Source organism: Heterodontus francisci, chromosome 14 (genome assembly GCF_036365525.1).
Source record: "Heterodontus francisci isolate sHetFra1 chromosome 14, sHetFra1.hap1, whole genome shotgun sequence".
NCBI lineage: Eukaryota > Metazoa > Chordata > Chondrichthyes > Heterodontiformes > Heterodontidae > Heterodontus > Heterodontus francisci.
This window is the reverse complement of record NC_090384.1, coordinates 45,850,499-45,875,027: the sequence shown is the minus strand read 5'-3', so window position 1 is coordinate 45,875,027 and position 24,529 is coordinate 45,850,499. Positions and strand designations below refer to the sequence as shown.

At 44.1% G+C, this 24,529-nt stretch overlaps 1 protein-coding gene across 3 annotated transcripts in view; it reads right to left on the bottom strand.

Annotated features, from left to right (window-relative positions):
• tmem138 (transmembrane protein 138) overlaps nucleotides 1–23,856 on the bottom strand; it is a 56,851-nt gene extending 32,995 nt beyond the window's left edge. Inside the window, exons 1-2 of one of the 3 annotated variants that reach the window (XM_068046129.1) lie at nucleotides 23,715–23,856; nucleotides 3,587–5,708 (exon numbers count right to left, since the gene is read on the bottom strand). In XM_068046129.1, coding sequence (XP_067902230.1) covers nucleotides 3,952–4,971 — 1,020 coding nt within the window. In that variant the 5' untranslated portion in view covers nucleotides 4,972–5,708; nucleotides 23,715–23,856 and the 3' untranslated portion in view covers nucleotides 3,587–3,951. Of the gene's footprint in view, nucleotides 1–3,586; nucleotides 5,709–23,521 lie in introns of those variants that run through there. The other 2 variants (XM_068046130.1, XM_068046131.1) reach the window with 2 other exon arrangements.
• Between the last annotated feature and the right edge of the window lie 673 nt (nucleotides 23,857–24,529).

The following is a 24,529-nucleotide window of genomic DNA, read 5'->3' as shown; positions in this document are numbered from 1 at the left end:
GTGATGCCACTACCAAAGGCATCTTCCCATCCCTTCCCCTGTCAGCATTCTGAAGGGATCGTTCCCACCACGACACTCTTGTCCACTCCTCCATTACCCCCACCACCTCGTCCCCTTCCCAAGGGACCTTCCCCTGCAATTGCAGGACGTGTAATACCTGCCCATTTACCTCCTCTCTCCTCACTATCCAAGGCCCCAAATACCCCTTTCAGGTGAAGCACTGATTTACTTGTACTTCTTTCAATTTAGTATACTGTATTCGCTGCTCACAATGTGGTCTCTTCTACTTTGGGGAGACCAAACGCAGATTGGGTGACCGCTTTGCGGAACACCTCCGCTCAGTCTGAAAGCATAACCCCAAGCTTCCGGTTGCTGGCCATTTCAACACTCCCCCCTGCTCTCATGCCCACATCTCTGTCCTGGGCTTGCTGCAGCGTTCCAGTGAACATCAACGCAAGCTCGAGGAACAGCACGTCATTTACCGATCAGGCCTGCCGGACTGAACATAGAGTTCAATAATTTCAGAGCATGACGGCCCCCCCTTTTTATTTTTAGTTACTTTATCTTTTTTATTTATTTTATTTTAGTTTGTTTAGTTTGGGTAGGCACAGTAGAAACACTTGTTTTTTCATGTTTGTGCTCGGGGCCAGGCTGCTCAGTTTTCTGTCAATTAACACCCTCTCTGCACTAATGCTTTGTCTTTCACAAAAAAAGTTCTGATGAAGGGTCACTGACCTGAAACGTTAACTCTGTTTCTCTCTCCGCAGATGCTGCCAGACTTGCAGCATTTGTTTTTATTTCAGATTTTCAGCATCTGCAGTATTTTGCTTTTATATTACAATATATTACTTCCCTTGTTTGAGAGAAAACAGAAAATAAGACAATAAATGAAATGTCAAGAAATTTCAATTTTTTTCCCTGTTGTGGGGAGTGTCATGCATGGAAGGAGCCATGATGAAATAAACAATAAAATGGAAGAATTATGAATTTAAAAAGTCAACTGTTAAAACAAACAAAGTGACTCCTGACATGCAGACCCCTCCCCCCCGCTGATGTCATCAGAGCGCTCCCCGAATCGCACATGCGCAGAACAGACTCTTGCTGCCAGTATGGTGCTGCGCAGCCTACATCAGCACCCGGCTCGCTAGGACTAATTCGCGCATGTGCGCGAAAATGTCATTCGTCGGTTGTCACTCCTGGCCTCACCACATCACCCCACTCGGCTCCCTCCCGCTTCTGGTCCCTGCTCCCTCCCATGATCGCTGCCTTTTTTCCCCACAAGGAGGAAGCCACGAGCTCCCAGAATTTATCGGTTCCAACCTTCAAAATGTTAGAAATCTCTTTTTAAAATGCTCACTGATTTAAAATTCGGGTTTGTGTCCAGAAATAGTAGTCAATAAAATTCATTAAACAACCCGTTGTGGGGAGCAGGAGTGGGAATCAGAAGCGGGAGGGAGCGAGGAGCAGAGGCAAGGAAGCGGCAAGGCGGCGATCGCCTTTTGGTTTCATTTGTTTTCGTTTTTGTGATAAATGTTTCAGTGCATGATGCTGCATGTGCAAGTACTGCGCCACTTAGTGATTGCGTTGTCAGCAAACGCAGCCTAAAACAAAACCACAGGAAAATGGGCACTTTTACCACAGTCAAAATGGAGTGGTGCTCACATGATCGGCCTGTTGATTTCCAGTACAGGACGGGTCTACAAAGATGGAATTGGTTAACCTAGTCTGAATTTGCTCTGGGGAGAAACTCTTCGAAATTGAAAAGAATACTATTGCATATTAATGACTCTTATTGACATGAATTAACAAAGGATTCTGGAGACAGCCGGACTCACAGCTCAAATCAAAATTGAATAGGTCTGAAATAACACCGTGTTAACAGAATGATCCCCATTCAGATATCAATCACTAGGCAAGGTCTCCACAGCCTGGTCCATTGTGTGGTCCAGGGAAGTGGGTCATGTATCTCCAGAAACTCTAATGTAATGAATTTTTACCTTAAAAAAGTAACCCTCTGAAGAGAGAAGGGGAGATCAAGCCAACAGCTTCAGAAAGCAGTCAAGTCAGAAGCTGTGCAAGAAATCCAGCCAAGCACAAAGAAACCGTGCTGCTAATTCTAAACTTCAGCTTGCTGCAGCAGAGAACTGAAAGTGACCACCACCTCCAGTCTGAAGTTTCAACCACCAGAAATCTACAAGGCCTCAACAATTTCAAGACTACAAACACCAAGGCCTGCACATTTGAAAGAAAATGTCCTCCTGAGAATATTCAACATATTTACTGTAAACCACGGATACCTACCTCACTTTGAACTACATCCTACCCTTTTCTCTTTATCTATTCTTGTGTATGTGTGTGTGAGTGAATGTGTGTGTGCATGAGGTTGACACCATTTTGGAAATTGTGTAAAAAGAGTTTTTTTTTAAGCCTGCAAGAAAATCTGTCTTTGTCCATTTATTTGGCCCAAAAGACACTCCGGGGCTAATGCAACATTTTAACAAAACACAATTGTAGTAAGGTGAAAGGTGAAAACTGGAACCACCCACACTCTTTCCACCTGTCTACAACAAATTGTCTCTAATTCTATCTTTCAATAACAATGTACTAGATGCTGTGAAGGCTTTGGAGAGGGTACAGAAGAGATTTACTAGAATGTGCCAGGGATGAGGATATACTGTTATGCGGTTAGACTGGAGAAGCTGGGGTTGTTTGCCTTGGAGCAAAGAAGGCAAAGAGGAAATTTGAAAGAAGTATTTAAAATCATGAAAGTTTTCAATAAAGTAAATAAAGAGAAACAGTTTCCAATTGCTGAACAGCTGATAATCAGAGGACACAGGTTTATGGTGATTGGCAAAAGAAGCAGAGGCAAGATGAGGAAACTCCTTTTTATGGAATCAGTGGTTGGGATTTGGAATGCACTCCCTGATGGGGTGGTGGATATAGATTCAATATTAACCTTCAAAAGGGAACTGGATAAATACTTGAAAAAGAAAAAACTGCAGTGATATGGGGAAAGAGCAGGGGAGTGGGATTAACTGGATTGTTCTTCAAAGGAGTCTGCACAGACTGATGGGTTGCATGGCCACCTTCTAAGCTGCACTATTCTGTGATTCCATGAGCAGGATATTGACCAAATTCTTTCTCCCGACATGGAGTCAATATGCAGGTGTACACAAATACTGACAAAGGGCTAATAAAATGACACATAACAGCCAATATTGTAGGATCATACGACATGTAATCAATTACCATATTTACTCAAATGTAAGGCAACCCACAAACAAATCTACCTCTCCCAACCCATACTTTCAAATAAAAATGAAAAACGAACAAATTAACTTTCATTTATAACAAATTTCTAGTCTTATTTTTGCAGTACAGCTGGTAAAGTCCTCAGACCTTCCAATCTGTGGCACAACATTTAATGCAATCTTGCACTTATATAGTGCCTTTCCCAAGCTCTGGATATACAAAAGTGCTTCAGAGCCAGGGAGTTACTTTTGACATGTAGTCACTGTTTTAATGTAAGGAAATGCTTCACACTTGATTTACAAAATTTACATGTATTTACACACATTTCCATTTTAATACAGGCTGGGGTCCCAAGTTAGATCGCAGCCAAGGCACTTCTTCTTTGGCCTCCTTGTCTCGAGAGACAATGGGTAAGCGCCTGGAGGTGGTCAGTGGTTTGTGAAGCAGTGCCTGGAGTGGCTATAAAGTCTAAATCTAGAGTGACAGGCTCTTCCTCAGGCGCTGCAGATAAAATTGGTTGCCGGGGCTGTTACACAGTTGGCTCTCGCCTTGCGCTTCTGTCTTTTTTCCTGCCAACTGCTAAGTCTCTTTGACTCACCACTCTTTAGCCCCGCCTTTATGGCTGTCCGCCAGCTCTGGCGATCACTCCCATGACTTACGATCAATGTCACAGGACTTCATGTCGCGTTTGCAGCGTCTTTAAAGCGGAGATATGGACGGCCGGTGGGTCTGATACTCGCTACACAATGTGTTTTTGGGGATCCTGCCATCTGCCATGCGGCTCACATGGCCAAGCCATCTCAAGCGCCGCTGGCTCAGTAGGGTGTATATGCTGGGGATGCTGGCTGCTTCGAGGACTTGTGTGTTGGAGATACAGTCCTGCCACCTGATGCCAAGGATTCTCCGGAAGCAGCGAAGATGGAATGAATTGAGACGTCGCTCTTGGCTGACATACATTGTCCAGGCCTCGCTGCCGTAGAGCAAGGTACTGAGGACACAGGCTTGATACACTCGGACTTTTGTGTTCCATGTCAGTGCGCCATTTTCCCACACCCTCTTGGCCAGTCTGGACATAGCAGCGGATGCCTTTCCCACACGTTTGTTGATTTCTGCATCGAGATACAGGTTACTGGTGATAGTTGAGCCTAGGTAGGTGAACTCTTGAACCACGTCCAGAGTGTGGTTGCCAATTTTGATGGATGGAGCATTTCTGACATCCTGTCCCATGATGTTCGTTTTCCTGAGGCTGATGGTTAGACCAAATTCATTGTTGGCAGCCGCAAACCTGTCGATGAGTCTCTGCAGACACTCTTCCATGTGGGATGTTAATGCAGCATTGCCAGCAAAGAGGAGTTTCCTGATGAGGACTTTCCGTACTTTGGTCTTCACTCTTAGACGAGCAAGGTTGAACAACCTGCCATCTGATCTTGTGTGGAGGAAAATTCCTTCTTCTGAAGACTTGAACGCATGTGAGAGCAGCAGTGAGAAGAAGATCCCAAACAGTGTAGGTGCGAGAACACAGCCCTGTTTCACGCCACTCAGGATAGGAAAGGGGTCTGAGGAGGCACCGCTATGCTGAATTGTGCCTTTCATATTGTCATGGAATGAGGTGACGATACTTAGTAGCTTTGGTGGACATCCGATCTTTGCTAGTAGTCTGAAGAGACCACATCTGCTGACGGAGGTCAAAGGCTTTGGTGAGATCAATGAAAGCAACATAGAGGGACATCTGTTGTTCGCAGCATTTCTCCTGTAGCTGGCGAAGGGAGAACAGCATGTCAATGGTGGATCTCTCTGCTCAAAAGCCACACTGTGCCTCAGGGTAGACACACTCAGCCAGCTTCTGGAGCCCGTTTAAAGCGACTCGAGCGAAGACTTTCCCCACTATGCTGAGCAGGTAGATTCCACGGTAGTTGTTGCAGTCACTGCGGTCACCCTTGTTTTTATAGAGGGTGATGATATTGGCATCGCGCATGTCCTGTGGTACTGCTCCCTCGTCCCAGCACAGGCAAAATAGTTCGTAGAGTGCTGAAAGTATAGCAGGCTTGGCACTCTTGATTATTTCAGGGGTAATGCTGTCTTTCCCAGGGGCTTTTCCGCTGGCTAGAGAATCAATGGCATCACTGAGTTCCGATTTTGTTGGCTGTTCGTCCAGCTCATCCATGACAGGCAGAGACTGGGCTGCATTGAGGGCGGTCTCAGTGACAACATTTTCCCTGAAGTACACCTCTAGGTAGTGCTCCACCCAGCGGTCCATTTGCTTGTGTTGGTCAGTGATTGTGTCCCCTGATTTAGACTTGAGGGGGGAGATCTTCCTGATGGTTGGCCCAAAAGCTCTCTTAATGCCATCATACATTCCTCTGATGTTTCCGGTGTTGGAGGCCAGCTGAATACGACTGCATAGGTGTTGCCAGTAGTCATTTGCGCTGAGCCAGGCTGTAACGATTTACCTCCAGCTAGGAAAACAATAATAAGGCAGTGATTCTACCCAGATCGAAAGCCATGACATTCCAACTCCTGCCGCTGGGAAGCAAGAGTGCACGGATGCTGCATGACAACTGTTACATTAACCTTCAATCTCTTTGCCTTCTTGATTTCTCTGGGCTCAACACCAACAGCATGTGCCTGTACTACAGTGATGCCAGCTAATAAGCTCTTCCCAATCTTAATTCTGCAGAAATAATGTTGTATAAATCAAGCGAAGCAAGACACAGAACAGTATGCCAGTCTATATTTGGCTTGTAACTCTGAATCGCTGTCACCAAAGGGTTTACTCTACTCTGCATGCATATTAAGCTGCATTTTATAAGAATGAAAATAAAATTAAAGCCATTCAGTTCCTTACATCATCTTTCAAAATTATGAAGTGATAGCATAAGGCAAAACTACCTGCACAATGCTACTGCTGAAGAGAATCAAGTTCATCGAATACTCCTCAACTTCTTGTGATTGCTGTGATCCAAAGATGTAGTTGGTAAATGTACTACCCAGTGTGCTGCCTGGGCCCTAAGCTCTGGCATTCCCTCCCTAAACCACTCCGCCTTTCTACTCCTTTAAGACGCTCCTTAAAACCTACCTCTTTAGCCAAGCTTTTGATCACCTGTCCTATAATTTCACATTGCTCAGTGAAAAATTTTGTTTGATAAGGATTCTGTGAAACTCCATGGATTGTTTGTGCTGAGTTATCTGATCTCAGCCAGGGTGGTGGTAGCTCCAGCCTTCCAGGCCAGGCAGATAGAAAATATTAGACATGGTTTCCATTCTTCATTAACACCGAGTGACTCCTGCTAGAAACAGAATATGTAGACATCAGATCTCGGCTACATTGCAGCCTACAACTGAATATCATGCTGATAATTGCCACATGAAGAATGGCAACTTGGACACTGTACTGGTGGGTAGTTGACTTCCCAACAGGACTCTTGCCACAGATTCCAATTGCGATCCAACCATCTTCTCGATTTGAAACAGACTGTTCACAACCTTAACGTCGTGAGCTCTGGCTATCTATTCTCTTCATCACAATGACAGCCTACTTCCACTTATCTACTGCCAAAACCCTCATGCATGCCTTTGTCACTGCCAGACTTGATTATTCTAATGTTCTCCCAGCTGGGCTCCCATCCTTCACCCCCCCCCCCATAAACTTCGGGTCATTTAAAAGTCTGTGGTTGGTAGCCTAACCCATACAAAGTCCAGCTCGCTGACCTACTTTGGTTTCTGATCCCCATCACCACCACCACCAAATTAAAATTCTCACCCTTGTGTTCAAATCGCATTATGGTCTCGCCCTTTCCTTTTCTATGGTTCCCCATCCCTGTAACTCCCTCCAGCCCTACAACCCTCCAAGAACTCTGCATTCTGCCAAATCTGGACTTTTGTGCATCTTTGTCCCACCGTTAGCATCCTGACCTGTGTTATGGTACAAGAAAAGATTCTATTTTTTTTTAGTTTTAGTAATTTCTTTTTATTTCCCATCCCCCCACTACCATTGGTACCACAAATTATGTAAAGAGTCTATACAAAGCAGATTATGGGATTAGGAACATTTTAAAAAATTCTTTCATGGGATGTGGGCATCGTTGGCAAAGCCAGAATTGGTTGCCCATCCCCAAGTGCCCTTGACAACTGAGTGGCTGGTGTTATGATCCTGGTGTTTTTTTTTTAATTTCGGGAAATATACGGTGTGTCTTTAAGTCAGCAGAGGATCAGTACTGCTTTAAGAACAAGCAAGCCTCAGGAGTTACCGAGAAGATGCATTCTGGTTACCATTGGATACAACCCTAGAGTGGAAGAACCAGCCATCTTCAAATGTGCATTGTGGTTGCCTTGGACACAGCCAATCAGAGACTGAGAATCGATTATACAATGTTGCAATTAAATTTTGAACTGGCTTTTAGTGGAGACAGACTGTTCGAACAGACAGATAGCCAGATAAGTATGAATGGAACAGAGACCTCTGATAATTTAAACTGAAGGAAGGGAAGTTAGACTGTGAATCTTTTATCCCTCAAAAATTCTAAAGCCAAATTGATTCATTGTAAAGTGTTTGCGAATGGTTGATTTATGGTGGTCATTGCGAGACGGACTAGGAGTTGGAGCTTCGGATGTTGGACATCTTTTTTTTATTCCCATTGGACAGCTGCGAGGACTTCAAGCAACCTTGGACAGTTCCACATTGGAAGATTCCACTTCGGCAGGAGTGTAAATCTGCACGGAATTTATTGTATTTACTTTTTAAAAAATATGTTTATATCTTAGTAGTGTTTAAGAATTTAGTTTTTCTAATTACACAGTTAAATTGTTGAGCTAAAGACACCTGGTTCAGTTCACCTCATTCGGGGTTTAATAGATGGTTCAAATTGGCTGTGCTTTTCCTCAATGTGGAAAGTTTAAAGTGATATGTAAGGCAATCTGTGGAGTGGCAGGACTGAATTGACAGTACGTTGCTCCCACCGCAATCAGAACTGTATATTTTGATCGGGGGCTTTGACTTCAGCGGTCGGTCATAACATATTAATTGGGGGCTCGCTCGAGATGGAATCATATTTAATTCGGTGGCTCATGTCTGGTGTCAGAATCAGACTAATTTGGAGGGCTCACATTTGGAATCATATTAACTACTCATCTCTGGGATAACAAATTTAAATTGGTGTCTTATTTAATTGCCCTCACATCTGGGATCATAGCAATTGGAAACTCAATTGTTGGGATCTAAATCTAACGCCAATTACAAAGAAAATAAAAGAACCAGGTCTCTTGTAGAATAAGGTACAGTCTATACCATTGAAATGGCATTAGTGGTTGCAGCAGAATTTTTTTGAGAAAGTAGAATATTTGACAACTTGATAACTTTAAGAACAAATTAAATGAATTGGCAGCGAAATTGGGGTTGGAATTGAAATTAGGTGCCAAAAAAGCAGAGATAATCGACATAATAGCTGAACATCTGAAATTAGTAGATGATGATCTGATGAAGGGCAGTACAAGGAACAGGAAGTAGGTCCGAGTAAGATACAAAGGCATTGGCTAGCATTCAGTTAGAAACCAAAAGACTGGAATTGGAAAACAGTGAGAAAGAGAGGGAATTTAGGCTAAAAAGAGATGGAACTAAGATAAAAGGGTCAGGAAGAATCTGAATTTAGGTCAGGACCCAGCAAAAAGTTGTTTAAATTTATATAGGATCTTTCTAATTCGAGGAATGGGATGTAGAGGCATTTTTCATATCTTTTGAAAACAGATGAAATGGCCTAAAGAAAGCTGGACACCGCTTATATAGGGCAGGATGGTAGGCAGAGCTCATGAAGCTCATGCCATGCTTCTTGAGGAGGCTTCTGCAGATTATGAGATGGCAAAAAAGGCTATTGTCACTGCGTATGAGTTAATCCCTGAAGCTTACCATCAGAAGTTTAGGAACTTACGGAGATTGGCTGGGCAGACATATTTAGAATTTGAGAGGGTGAAGCAAATTACTTTTGACCATTGGAAACGGACATTGAAGATAGAAACCACATGTGAGAATCTTCGAGAATTGATTCTCTTAGAAGAGTTTAAAAAGTCCATTCCTTCAGTAGTGAGAACTCAAAGATAACCTGAAAGTTTTGAAAGCTCGTCAAGCAGCAGAAATTGATGATTTTGAGCTTGTGAATAAGACAATCTATTTTGTCCGTCACCCCCATAACCCGAAGGATGGAAAGTGGGAGAGTGAAAGGGAGGCAAGTAGCCGAGGACCAGAAGGAACAGCTGGGAATGCCCCAGGATCACCTCCTCAGGTCAGAAGGAAAGGTACTGAGGGTAGAAGTGAGGTTCGCAAGCCAAAGTACTGGAAATTGCAAAGTAAACCGACAGGACTTATTGGAGTACACAAAGCTAGTGCAGAGGAAACGACTCTGATTGAGAGTATAGCAGACCAGGCTGTAGCTTTAACAACAGCTGTGAAACCAAATACTAAAACTAAAAGGAGTGTAGAGGTTAAGAGTAGAATACCTGAGAGTTACAATGGATTTCTGTCAAAGGGGAGAGTAACTCTGTATCCTGTAAGTGAGGGAGGAAAACCTATTATAATCAGGGACACAGGAGCAACCCAAACATTCTTGCTGGGAAAAGATAGAACGTTTCCACCAGAGAGCACCTTGAATGCCAAAATTGTAGTTAATACAATTGACAGGGAGTGTATACCCGTACCTTTGTATAAAGTACACCTAGAGAGTGACAATATCTGGGATAGTAACTGTAGGTGTTATCCACTGTTTACCAGTGAAGGGAATTGATCTACTCCTAGGAAGTGATTTGGCAGGATCAAAAGGATCAGTTTCTCCTATTGTTAGAGAGGAACCAAGTGAAATTAAGGAAACAGAGCAATTACAGGAACAAGTTCCTGGAATATTTCCTCCGTGTGTAGTCACCCGAACAATGGCTAAACAGGATCCATTGTCGGAGGTAAAAGGGGCATCACAAATCGACAGCCAAGTATCTGAAACCTTATTTGGGGATTTAGATAACCCAAATGAGATGTTTAACAGACCATCTATCATTGCAGCACAGCAAGCTGATCCAGAGTTATACCGAACAGCACAGACGGCTCTGTCAGAAGCTGAGGCGAAAGGAATTCTGGAAGGCTATGATATGGCAAATGGGGTTTTGAGGAGGAAATGGAGACCACCTCATAGACCTGCCGACAAAGACTGGACAGTTGTTGAACAGATAGTGTGACCACCTAAATATCGCCAAGGGTTATTAAGGTTAGTACACGACATACCATTGGCAGGACGTAGGGGAATTCGGAAAACCAAATCTCACACAAGCCAACATTATTACTGGCCAGGTCTTACAAAGGATGTGAGACAATTTTGTAAGACATGCATATCTGTCAAACGGTGGGAAAACCACAACCTACCATAAAACCAGGGGATGAAGTATTAGTGTAACTACCATCACAGGGAGAACCATTAAAAGCACGGTTCAGTGGCCCATATGGAGTGATCAAAAGAGAGGATATGGTAGATTACTTGATTGACACCCCTGATCGCCGGAAGAACAACCGGTTGTGTTACATTTATGTGCTCAAATCATATTATTGTAGGGAGCAGGATAAGCCAGTACAGGTATGTCAGGTACAAAGAACAAAGAATTGTACAGCACAGGAACAGGCCATTCGGCCCTCCAAGCCTGCACCGATCTTGATGCCTGCCTAAACTAAAACCATCTGCACTTACGGGGACCGTATCCCTCTATTCCCATCCTATTCATGTATTTATCAAAATGCCTCTTAAACGTCGCTATCGTACCTGCTTCCACCACCTCCCCCGGCAGCAAGTTCCAGGCACTCACCACCCTCTGTGTAAAGAACTTGCCTCGCACATCCCCTCTAAACTTTGCCCCTCTCACCTTAAACCTATGTCCCCTAGTAACTGACTCTTCCACCCTGGGAAAAAGCTTCTGACTATCCACTCTGTCCATGCCGCTCATAACTTTGTAAACCTCTATCATGTTGCCCCTCCACCTCCGTCGTTCCAGTGAAAACAATCCGAGTTTATCCAACCTCTCCTCATAGGTAATGCCCTCCAGACCAGGCAACACCCTGGTACACCTCTTCAGTACCCTCTCCAAAGCCTCCACGTCCGGGAGGGGGAGAGTTACCTGGACGTTTTGTTTCAGGAGGCAGACACACCTGGTAGATTAAGTAATTCAAATTCAGTTAGTGTTCAGGGACAACAGGGTGTGATTGCAAGTGAGGCAGGTAGGGGGATCCTGAGTTCAGGAGTGGAGGAGCCTCAGCCTTTGACCTTATCCAACAGGTACGAGATACTTGCTCCCTGTGTGGATGAGGAAAAGGGCTGCGGGGAGGATGAGCCAACTGACCATGGCACCATGGTGCAGAAGGCCATTCAAGAGGGGGGAGCAAAAAGACAAGTGGTAGTTATAGGGGATTCTATAATTAGGGGGATAGATAGTATCCTTTGCAAGCCGGATCGGGAGTCCCGCATGGTGTGTTGCCTGCCCGGTGCCAGGGTGCAGGACATCTCTGACCGGCTTGAAAGGATATTGGAGCGGGAGGGGCAGGATCCAGTTGTTGTGGTCCAGGTTGGGACGAACAACATAGGCAAGACTGGGATGGAGGACCTGTTTGGGGATTATAAAGCACTAGGAACGAAATTAAGGAACAGGTCCTCAAGGGTCATAATCTCCGGATTACTGCCCGAGCCACGTGCAAATTGGCTTAGGGATAAGAATATTAGGGAAGTAAACACGTGGCTAAGGGAGTGGTGTGGGAAAGAGGGGTTCCATTTCATGGGGCATTGGCATCAGTTTTGGAACCGGGGGGATCTGTACCGATGGGACGGTCTCCACCTGAACCGATCTGGAACCAGTGTTCTAGCGAAACGGATAAATAGGGTGGTCTCTAGGACTTTAAACTAGTGACTCGGGGGGAAGGGAAAGGGAAAACGACAGGGAGTATGATGATAAATAAAAAGGTAAGCAGCAGGCTAACATGTGTGCAGGAGGGTTTAAGTTCAAGGCAGATGATGAAAGAAGCAGAAAGGAAGGATAACTCAGGAGTTATTATTAGAGATGTTGAGAATCATGAGGGTAAGAAAGCGAGCATAAAGGCACTTTACCTGAATGCTCGTAGCATTCGTAACAAGGTTGATGAGTTAACGGCACAAATCATCGCGAATAAATATGATTTGGTAGCCATTACGGAGACATGGTTACAGGTTGGTCACGACTGGGAGTTAAATATCCAGGGGTACCAGACTATTCGGAAGGACAGACAGGAAGGTAAGGGAGGTGGTGTAGCTCTGATACTTAAGGACGACATCAGGGCGGTGCTGAGAGATGATATAGGTTCTATGGAGAATGAGGTTGAATCCATTTGGGTGGAAATTAGAAACTCTAAGAAGAAAAAGTCATTGATAGGCGTAGTCTATAGGCCACCAAATAATATCACATTGGGGCGGGCAATAAACAAAGAAATAACTAATGCCTGTAAAAATGGTACGGCAATTATCATGGGGGATTTTAATCTACATGTAGATTCGTCGAACCAGCTCAGTCAGGGTAGCCTTGAGGAGGAATTCATTGAGTGTATCCGTGATAGTTTTCTTGAACAGTATGTAATAGAACCGACGAGGGAGCAAGCTATCCTAGATCTAGTACTGTGTAATGAGACAGGAATAATTAATGACCTCATAGTTAGGGATCCTCTTGGAAGGAGTGATCACAGTATGGTTGAATTTAGAATACAGATGGAGAGTGTGAAGATAAAATCCAATACCAGGGTCCTGTGCTTGAACAAGGGGGACTACAATAGAATGAGGGAGGACTTGGCTAAAGTGGACTGGAAACAAAGATTTTACGGTGGGACTGTTGACGAGCAGTGGAGGACTTTCAAAGCAATTTTTCAAAGTGCTCAGCAAAAGTATACTCCAGTGAAAAGGAAGGACTGGAAGAAAAGGGATAATCTGCCATGGGTGTCTAAGGAAATAAGGGAGGCTATCAAATTGAAAAAGGCGGCATACAAAGTGGCCAAAAGCAGCATGAAACTAGAAGATTGGGAAAACTTTAAAGGTCAACAGAAAGCTACAAAAAGAGCTATAAAGAAAAGAAAGATGGAACATGAGAAAAAACTAGCACAGAATATAAAGACAGATAGCAAAAGTTTCTATAAATATATAAAACGAAAAAGAGTGGCTAAAGTAAACGTTGGTCCTTTAGAGGATGAGAAGGGGAATTTAGTTATGGGATATGATGAAATGGCCGAGGCATTGAACAGGTATTTTGTATCGGTCTTCACAGTGGAGGACATTAATAACATGCCAGTAATTGACAAAGAGACGACCGTAGGTGAGGACCTGGAAACAATCATTATTACGGAAGAGGTAGTGTTGGGCAAGCTAATGGAGCTAAGGATTGATAAGTCTCCTGGCCCTGATGGAATGCATCCCAGGGTACTAAAAGAGATGGCGGGAGAAATAGCAGGTGCACTGACGGTAATTTTCCAAAATTCGCTGGACTCTGGGGTAGTCCCAGTTGATTGGAAAACAGCAGATGTGACGCCACTGTTTAAAAAGGGAGGTAGACAAAAGATGGGGAATTATAGACCGGTTTGCTTAACCTCTGTAGTGAGGAAGATGCTTGAGTCTATTATCAAGGAAGAAATAGCAGGGCATCTCGATAGAAATTGTCCCATTGGGCAGACGCAGCATGGGTTCATGAAGGGCAGGTCATGCTTGACAAATATTTTGGAATTCTATGATGACATTACGAGCAAGGTGGACAATGGGGACCCAGTGGATGTGGTGTACCTAGATTTCTAAAAGGCCTTCGACAAGGTGCCGCACAAGAGGCTGCTGCATAAGATAAGGATGCATGGCGTCAGGGGTAAAGTATTAGCATGGATAGAGGATTGGTTGACTAACAGGAAGCAGAGAGTGGGGATAAATGAGTGTTATTCTGGTTGGCAATCAGTCACTAGTGGTGTGCCTCAGGGATCGGTGTTGCAACCGCAATTATTTACAATTTGTATAGATGATTTGGAGTTGGGGACCACGTGTAGGGTGTCAAAGTTTGCAGATGACACGAAGATGAGTGGCAGAGCAAAGTGTGCAGATGACTGTGAAACTTTGCAGAGGAACATAGATACATTGAGTGAGTGGGCAAAGGTCTGGCAGATGGAATACAATGTTAATAAATGTGAAGTCATTCATTTCGGTAGGAGTAACAGTAAAAAGGATTATTACTTGAATGGTAAAAAGTTGCAGCATGCTGCTATGCAGAGGGACCTAGGTGTCCTTGTGCATGAATCGCAGAAGGTTGGTCTGCAGGTACAGCAAGTAATTAGGAAGGCAAATGGAATTTTGTCCTTCATTGCTAAAGGGATTGAGTTTAAAAGCAGAGAGGTTACGTTGCAGCTGTATAAGGTACTGGTGAGGCCGCACCTGGAGTAGTGTGTGCAGTTTTGGTCTCCTTTCTTGAGAAAGGATATACTGGCACTGGAGAGGGTGCAGAGGAGGTTCACTAGATTGATTCGGAGTTGAGGGGGTTGGCTTATGAGGAGAGACTGAGTAGATTGGGATTATATTCATTGGAGTTCAGAAGAATGAGGGGGGATCTTATGGAAACATATAAAATCATGAAGGGAATAGATAAGATACAAGTAGAGAGGATGTTTCCACTGGCAGGTGAAGCTGGGACAAGAGGGCATAGCCTCAAGATTAGAGGGAGCAGATTTAGGACTGAATTAAGAAGGAACTTCTTCACCCAGAGGGTTGTTAATCTATGGAATTCCTTGCCCAGTGAAGTAGTTGACGCTTCTTCAGTAAACGTCTTTAAAGCTAAGGTAGATATCTTTTTGAACAATAAAGGAATTAAGGGATACGGTGGGAACGCGGGTAAGTGGATCTGAGTCCATGAAAAGATCAGCCATGATCTTATTGAATAGCGGAGCAGGCTCGAGGGGCCGGACGGCCTACTCCTGCTCCTAGTTCTTATGATCTTATGATAGTGTGGCGACCAGAATTGCACACAATATTCTAAGTGAGGTCTAACGAAAAGTTCTGTACAGCTGCAGCATGACTTGCCAATTTTTATACTCTATGCCCCGACCGATGAAGGCAAGCATGCCGTATGCCTTCTTGACTACCTTATCCACCTGTGTTGCCACTTTCAGTGACCTGTGGACCTGTACGCCCAGATCTCTCTGCCTGTCAATACTCCCAAGGGTTCTGCCATTTACTATATACTTCCCATCTGCATTAGACCTTCCAAAATGCATTACCTCATATTTGTCCGGATTAAACTCCATCTGCCATTTCTCCGCCCAAGTCTCCAACCGATCTATATCCTGCTGTATCCTCTGACAATCCTCATCACTGTCCGCAACTCCACCAAGCTTTGTGTCGTCCGCAAACTTACTAATCAGACCAACTACATTTTCCTCCAAATCATTTATATATACTACAAACAGCAAAGGTCCCAGCACTGATCCCTGCGGAACACCACTAGTCACAGCCCTCCATTCAGAAAAGCACCCTTCCACTGCTACCGTCTGTCTATGACTGAGCCAGTTCTGTATCCATCTTGCCAGCTCACCTCCAATCCCATGTGACTTCACCTTTTGTACCAGTCTGCCATGAGGGACCTTGTCAAAGGCTTTACTGAAGTCCATATGGATAACATCCACTGCCCTTCCCTCATCAATTATCTTCGTCACTTCCTCAAAAAACTCAATCAAATTAGTGAGACACGACCTCCCCTTCACAAAACCATGCTGCCTCTCGCTAATAAGTTTGTTTGTTTCCAAATGGGAGTAAATCCTGTCCCGAAGAATCCTCTCTAATAATTTCCCTACCACTGATGTAAGGCTCACCGGCCTAGAATTTCCTGGACTATCCTTGCTACGCTTCTTAAACAATGGAACAACATTGGCTATTCTCCAGTCCTCTGGGACCTCACCTGTAGCCAATGAGGATGCAAAGATTTCTGTCAAGGCTCCAGTAATTTCTTCCCTTGCCTCCCTCAGTATTCTGGGGTAGATCCCATCAGGCCCTGGGGACTTATCTAGCTTAATGCTTTGCAAGACACCCAACACCTCCTCCTTTTTGATAATGAGATGACTGAGACTATCCACCAAGTCCTTCTCTTTGGTGAATACTGATGCTAAGTACTCATTTAGTACCTCGCCCATTTCCTCTGGCTCCACACATAGATTCCCTCCTCTGTCCTCGAGTGGTCCAACCCTTTCCCTAGTTACCCTCTTGCTCTTTATATACATATAAAAAGCCTTGGGATTTTCCTTAATCCTGTTTGCCAATGACTTTTCATGACCCCTTTTAGCCCTCTTGACTCCTTGCTTAAGTTCCTTCCTACTGTCTTTATATTCCTCAAGGGATTCATCTGTTCCTAGCCTTCCAGCCCTTACGAATGCTTCCTTTTTCTTTTTGACTAGGCTCACAATATCCCGTGTTATCCAAGGTTCCCGAAACTTGCCAAACTTATCCTTCTTCCTCACAGGAACATGCTGATCCTGGATTCTAATCAACTGACATTTAAAAGACTCCCACATGTCAGATGTTGATTTACCCTCAAACAGCCGTCCCCAATCTAAATTCTTCAGTTCCTGCCTAATATTGTTATAATTAGCCTTCCCCCAATTTAGCACCTTCACCCGAGGACTACTCTTATCCTTATCCACAAGTACCTTAAAACTTATGGAACTATGGTCACTATTCCCGAAATGCTCCCCTACTGAAACTTCGACCACCTGGCCGGGCTCATTCCCCAATACCAGGTCCAGTACGGCCCCATCCCTAGTTGGACTATCTACATATTGTTTCAAGAAGCCCTCCTGGATGCTCCTTACAAATTCTGCCCCATCCAAGCCCCTAGCACTAAGTGAGTCCCAGTCAATATAGGGGAAGTTAAAATCACCCACCACTACAACCCTGTTACCTTTACATCTTTCCAAAATCTGGGACTAGGGAGAAGTAAAAGGATAGTGAGGATGAGGCAGAAGCAGGCCTAGGAAATTCTCAGATTGAACCTTCAACTATCAGATTAACGAATACAGAATGGCCAGGAAAATTAGACAATATACTTTTACACTTAGAGGCAAAACAGCGTGAAGACCTAACCAGGCTTTTCACAACGTTTCAAAATATTTGTAGGGATAAGCCAGGATGTACAACCTTAGCCACACAGGATGTAGGTATAGGGGGAACCATTCCTTTAAAACGACATCCTTGCTGCTTAGTCCAGACGGAGAGACCCAAGTGGAAGCAGAGGTACAATGCATTCCGAAGGGCAGCTTAGTTGAACCTAGTCAGGACAGCTGGAATTTGCAGACGGTCTTGACGTCTAATCCTGGTGGGTCAGCTCAAACTTGCATAGACTGCGGTAAAGAAGGCAGCCTCCTACCCAAATTCTCATTTCAAGAACTGTATGGACAGAGTGGGAAACATCACGGGTCTTTGACACCCCAAGATAAGAAAAAGTCAGTTTCTGTTACACCGGACAGGGTTTTCCAGTGTCAAGTGATGCCACATAACTTAAGAGGTACTCAAGAAACTTCTCAGAGAATAGTAAACCCAGTGGTGGTCAGTGCTCCTAGGTGTGCAGTCAACCTGGTTGAGGTGATGGACAATAGGGACACTTGGAAGGAAAACACGAAACAACTGGAAGACTATGCTTGGAAATTTGAAAAAGGTTAACTGGGACAACCTTTTGAAAATTTAAAGCCGAAAATGTTCTGGTGGAACTTGTTGCTGTAATCTTAACATTTTAGAAAAGTGCATGCCTGTAAATTAGGGGAAAAAAATGTGAGCGTTTTTTCAATTCGTATTTTTTACACATTGTAATGAAACACATGCCAGGAATGGCATTCCATTCCGCCAGGGGCAGAGGTGTTATGATTTTTTTTATTTCGGGAGGTATGCGGTGTGTCTTTAAGTCAGCAAAGGATCAGTACTGCTTTAAGAACAAGCAAGCCTCAGGAGTTACCGAGAAGATGCATTCTGGTTGCCATTGGATACAACCCTACAGAATGCACACAGATGTGCATTTGGCTGTGTCCAAGACAATCACATCAGAGACTGAGAATCGATTATACAATGTTGCAATTAAATTTTGAACTGGCTTTTAGTGGAGACAGACTGTTCCAACAGACAGACAGCTAGACCAGCATGAATGGAACAGAGACCTCTGATAATTTAAACTGAAGGAAGGGAAGTTAGACTGTGACAATCTTTTGTCCCTCAAAAATTCTAAAGCCAAATTGATTCAGTGAAAAGTGTTTGCGAGTGGTTGATTTACGGTGGTCATCGCGGGACGGATGAGGAGTTGGAACTTCAGATGTTGGACATTTTTTTTATTCCCATCGGACAGTTGCGAGGACTTCAAGCAACCTTGGACAGTTCCACATTGGAAAATTCCACTTTGGCAGGAGCGTAAATCTGCACGAACTTTATTGTATTTACTTTTTTTAAAATATGTTTATATCTTAGTAGTGTTTAAGAATTTAGTTTTTCTAATTAAACAGTTAATTTGTTGATCTAAAGACACCTGGTTAGATTCGCGTCATTCTGGGGTTAATAGAAGGTTCAATTTGGCTGTGGTTTTCTTTAATTTGAAAAGTTTAACGTGATATGTTAGGCGATCTGTGGAGTGACGGGACTGAACTGACAGTGCGTTGCTTCCACCCCAATCAGAATCGTAAATTTTGATTGGGGGCTTTGACTTGAGCAGTTGGCCCTAACTCTTGCTAGGCCATTTCAGAGGGCAGTTAAGAGGCAACCACATTGCTACGGGTCTGCAGTCACATGTAGGCCAGACCAGCTGAGGATGGCTGATTTCCTTCCCTAAGGACATTCGTGAACCAGATGGGCTTTTACAACAATCGATCATAGTTTCATGGCACTAGCTTTCAATTCCAGATTTTTATTAATTGAATTTAAATTCCAAAAGCTGCCGTGGTGGGATCTGAACCCATGTCCCCAGGGGATTAGCCTGGGCCTCTAGATTACCAGCTCAGTGATATTACTACTACGCCACTGCCATCTTGACCTTTCCTTCACTCTAATAGAAAACACAAGAAATAATTAATCAACCGGAGTGGTTCATGTTTTGACGCTGAATGCCGTACTGCTCTCTGTACAGTGCAGATGTGCTGTCGATGCAAAAAGCTACTTCCATACAACTCAGATCACCATTGCCTAAATGTCAGTCACAATTAATACCATGGAGCATCCTCTTGTAAACCAAGAAAAGTTGAAAGAAAAATTGAGGACGCAGCCTACATGACAGAAACTGCAATCAACAGCTATCTTCAATTCCCTGATGTAGCACAGATTAAACTCATTACTATGTTTTAAAACACTATGGGTCCTGCTCTCATCTGCTAAAACTGCTCAATAACTCGAGGATCATCCTGGAATGCAAAGATAACCCTGGCTTCTTTTCTCTACTGGAAACCATCTTCTTAAACCCCTCTCCCCCTCCAACAATAAGCTCACGGATTTCTTTGTCACCAAGATCGAGATCATCCGAACAACTGCCTCTAAAGTGTCCCTCCCTTCCAATAGCCCACCTGAGCATTAAACTTCCTCTAATGCTCCCCCGTCCCAGCCCTGAACTCGCATCTTTCTCTAGTTTCTCTTCTATCTCTCATCATGCCCACACTGAGCTCATCTTGTTCCTGAAACCCACCCCTGCTCCATCAATCCTATTCCCACTAAACTGCTGATCGTCCAACTTCCTCTCCTGGTCCACATATTAGCTAATATTAACGGCTCTCTCTCTTCAGGTGTTGGCCTCTCTTCCTTTTAATCTGCCATCATCACCCCTCTCAAAAAAAAAAATCAACCCTTGAACCCACTGTCCTTGCAAACTGCCATCCCATCTCCAACCTCCCTTTCCTCTCCAAAGTCCTTGAATGTATTGTCACCTTCCAAATCTGTTCTGATTTTTCCTGGAACTCCATGTTTGAATCCTCTAATCAGGTTTCCAACCCTGTCACAGTTCTGAAAGAGCTCTTATCAAAGTCAGAAATTACTTCCTATGTGACTGTGACAAAGGTAAACTTTCCCTTCTCGTCCTTCTTGGCCTGCCTGCAGCCTTTGACACTGTTGACCACACCATGCTCCTTCAATGCCTCTCCGCTGGGTGGGACTGCTCTCACCCAGTTCCATTCTTATCTATCTAATCAGGGAATCATTTGCAATGGCTTCTTCCCCTGCTCCCACACAGTTACCTCTGGTCTCCCCCCAGGATCTATCCTTGGCCCCCTCCTATCTCTCATCTACATGATGTCACCAAGGGGCAACATCAGAAAGCATAGTGTTAGTTTTCACACGTATGCTGACGACACCCAGGGTCACTTTATTACTTTAAAGACATTATATAATACAAGTTGTTTAATTTTTTCCCCCCCTCTTCAAGTGTCTTGCCAGGGTACAGGTCCATGGACACCAGTCTTCTAGTACCTCATCCAAGTGATCATTCATTATATATCAGCCTATGCAGAGAACATTAGTAAGAATTTGATTTTCATATGCAAACCAAGCCTATCCTCACAGAATTTCATACACACACACAGGCTATCCAGCAGGAGTCACTGTTAGTGACCAGAAGGCAGTAATCCAAGCAGGAGCAGACCAACTGTAGCACACCCCAACCCATTACTAATCTAATCACCCACACAAGTACTCTCCCAACTTTACCACATCACAATGGGCTTCAAGGTTTCATGACCAATCACCTTTAATCATTTTACCACTAATCCCACCCTCCACTCTCACTCACCACCCCTGAAAAAACATCCCAATGTTCTCACAAGGGTCCTCAAAAATTCCAACATCCCTTTCCCTGGCTTAACAGAATGGTTACAGCACAGAAGGAGACCATTCAGCCTGTCGAGTCTTTGCTGGCTCTCTGCAACAGCAATTTAGCTAGTCCCACACCCCTGCACTTTTCCCATAGCCCTGCAGTTTTTTTCCCTTCAGGTGTTTATCCAATTCCCTTTTGAAAGTCACAAATGAATCTTCCTCCATCGCCCTTTCAGGCAGTGCATTCCAGATTGTAACTGCTCGCTGCGTAAAAAAGTTTTTCCTCATGTTGCCTTTGATTATTTTTGGTTCAAACACCTTAAATCAGTGTCCTTTAGTTCTCGACCCTTCCGTCAATGGGAATAATTTCTCTTCATCTACTCTGCTAAACGCCTCATGATTTTGAGCACCTCGATCAAATCGCCTCTCAACCTTCTCTAAGGAGAACAAACCCAGCTTCTCCATCCACATAACTGAAGTCTCTCATCCCAAGAACCATTCACATATATCTTATCCCCACTATCTCTAAAGCCTTCACATCCTTTCTAAAGTGTAGTGCCCATAATTGAATGTAATACCCCAATTGAGGCCAACTCACTATTTTATAAAAGTTCATCATCATTTCCTTGCTTTTGTATTCTATGCCTCTATTTATAAAACCCAAGATCTCATATGTCTTTGTCCTCGGGAAGTTTATCACTATCCTATTCACAGTTTACTATACTTCCAGGTTTGGTGTCATCTTGAAATTGTGCCCGGCACGTCCAAGTCTAGGTCATTAATATAGCTCAAGAAAAGCAGTGGTCCTGGTATGGACACCTGTGGAGTACCACTCCAGTCCGAAAAACAACCATCCACCACTATGCTCTGTTTCCTGTCACTCGGCCAACTTTGTATCCATGCTGTTATTGTCCCTTTTATTCTAAGGGCTTCAACTTTATTGACAAACCTATTATGTGGCACTTTACCAAATGCATCCACAACAATAACATCTTTCGTCATCTTATGGACAACTGTCTCACTTCCATCATTCACTTTCTTGTCTCCCCCAGGTGCTCACCCACTCCTTACCCCGTTACAAGAGCCACCTCCATTGCCTCAAGTTCTTGGGCCATAAAGTTGCATTCACATGGGAAGCAATCAACCTAGTTCTCAATTACCAGAAGTGGCTTAATTAACACAAGCAGTAGTTTCATCTGCCCTTCATGACCAAATCCATTTAACATCATTTCCATAGTCAGATGAACTGTGTTTCAATCATTTCCTCCAACCTTCATTCTTCACACCTTCCATTTTCAACTTGGACACTAAATGAGGAGAAATGACGGGCTTCACGTCCAAAATAGAGGCCTTTGTACAGTTGCCTCCATGACCTGTGCGCAATCCCATTATCAGCTCTCCCTTCTGCCCTTTCCCAGGCAGCCTTTAAATTCCCTATTCCATACTTTCTTCCTTCCCAGCCCTCACAAAATTCATTATGTTCACAAAGCCTGCTTCTTTGATCTCCAACTACCCCAGCTCTCATGTATCCAATTTCACCCTCCTCAATTAAGAATTCAGTTAAGAGCAGGAGACAACAAAACCTCATCAGAAGAAATGGGGGTGCGGAGAACAAGATGAGTACAGCATTGCGGGGGGGGGGGGGGGGGGGGCCTCAGGGCTCAATGCTGGGAAAACTACTGTTTCTTATTTATATAAACGTCCTGAATTCCAGAACCTGAAACAAAATGATCAAATTTGCAGATGGTACCAAACTGGGTGGGACAGTGGACTTACAGCTCAAAAATAACAGAATGAGTTGGACAAGATATGCAAATGAGCAAAACTATCGATAAAATTTAATGCGGACAAATGGAAAGTAAAGGAAGAACAAAAATAGATGACATAATTACTCTATGAAGGGTGTTAAAATAGTTAAGTATAGCCTTACAATAAAACCATAAGGAGACACTGGATAGCCACAGTGTAAAACAAAACCAGGCCAAATTTCCCCCCTTTTTAGACGGCAAAACAAATAAAAAACGAAGCCATAAAACAAAGGATAAAATCAAATATCATCCACGTCCAGTATGCACCCCAAGACCACAGGTCAAAATAGCTACTTATGAAGATGAAAGAGATCCAAGAGTGTTAGATTCAATGCTAAACATGTCTAAGGCGAAACAGTAGTCAACAAAACTACTAGGACATTGAACTACATTGCTAAAATGGTAGAATACCATTGGTAGAATGGTAGAACAAGTCAGAGAAAGTAATGATAAAACCTTAATGTTCTAATTAGACCGCACCTTGAATACTGTTCACCAAGAAACACAACATATATTCGATTACTGGAGGCAGTGCAGATAAAAGGCTGATTGATCTCCAGAAACGCAGGCATCCGGCTTATAGTGAGGAAAGAGCAAAGAAATTGGGATTTTCATCCCACCACTGACCCCTTGGCTCACCTCCGAAATTAACGCTTCCCGCCCGCCGTCGAGTTCTTCATTCATTCCCAAGTTTCACCTCCGATCCTCACCATGGGACCCATAACTTAAAGCAAAAGCTTATTTTCCCCAAGTTAATGTAATTGGAGCTTTCCACATGGCCGAGGTAGAAGCCAGTACCACTGTTAAATAAGAATGAAAAGTGATTGCTGACCTTGTGAAGATACTTCACTCTATACCAGGCCCCTCTCCCAGTATAGCCCTAACAACTCCCGAGGCCACGGCGGCTCTCATGGAAACCAGGACGCGAGCATGCGCATAGCTTTCACAACATCGTCTGCGCCAGCATAGCGACACAGCGGCGGCCGCACGTCGTCCCCGCTAAAACAGTGACACCTACCGGACTGGAAGAGCAACAGCGACCATCCCTCGTCCCTCTAAAACACCGTCAGCGCAAAAATAGCGATATCTGCCGGACTGGAAGAGCCCAGCGGCGCCGTCCCTCTAAAAGAGCGACACCTCTCGGACTGGAGGAGCAGCGGCGGCCGCAACGCGCGCGTCCGTGCGAAAATAGCTCCATCTGCTGGTACATCTGCAGAGAGATCTGGGCGGACAGGTCACTGAAACTGGCAACGCAGGTGGATAAGGTAGTCAAGAAGGCATACGGCATGCTTGCCTTCATCGGTCGGGGCATAGAGTATAAAAATTGGCAAGTCATGTTGCAGCTGTACAGAACCTTAGTTAGGCCACACTTAGAATATTGTGTGCAATTCTGGTCGCCACACTACCAGAAGGACGTGGAGGCTTTGGAGAGGGTACAGAGGAGGTTTACCAGGATGTTGCCTGGTCTGGAGGGCATGAGCTATGAGGAGAGGTTGGAAAAACTCAGATTGTTTTCACTGGAATGACGGAGGTGGAGGGGCGACATGATAGAGGTTTACAAAGTTATGAGCGGCATGAACAGAGTGGATAGTCAGAAGCTTTTTCCCAGGGTGGAAGAGTCAGTTACTCGGGGACATAGGTTTAAGG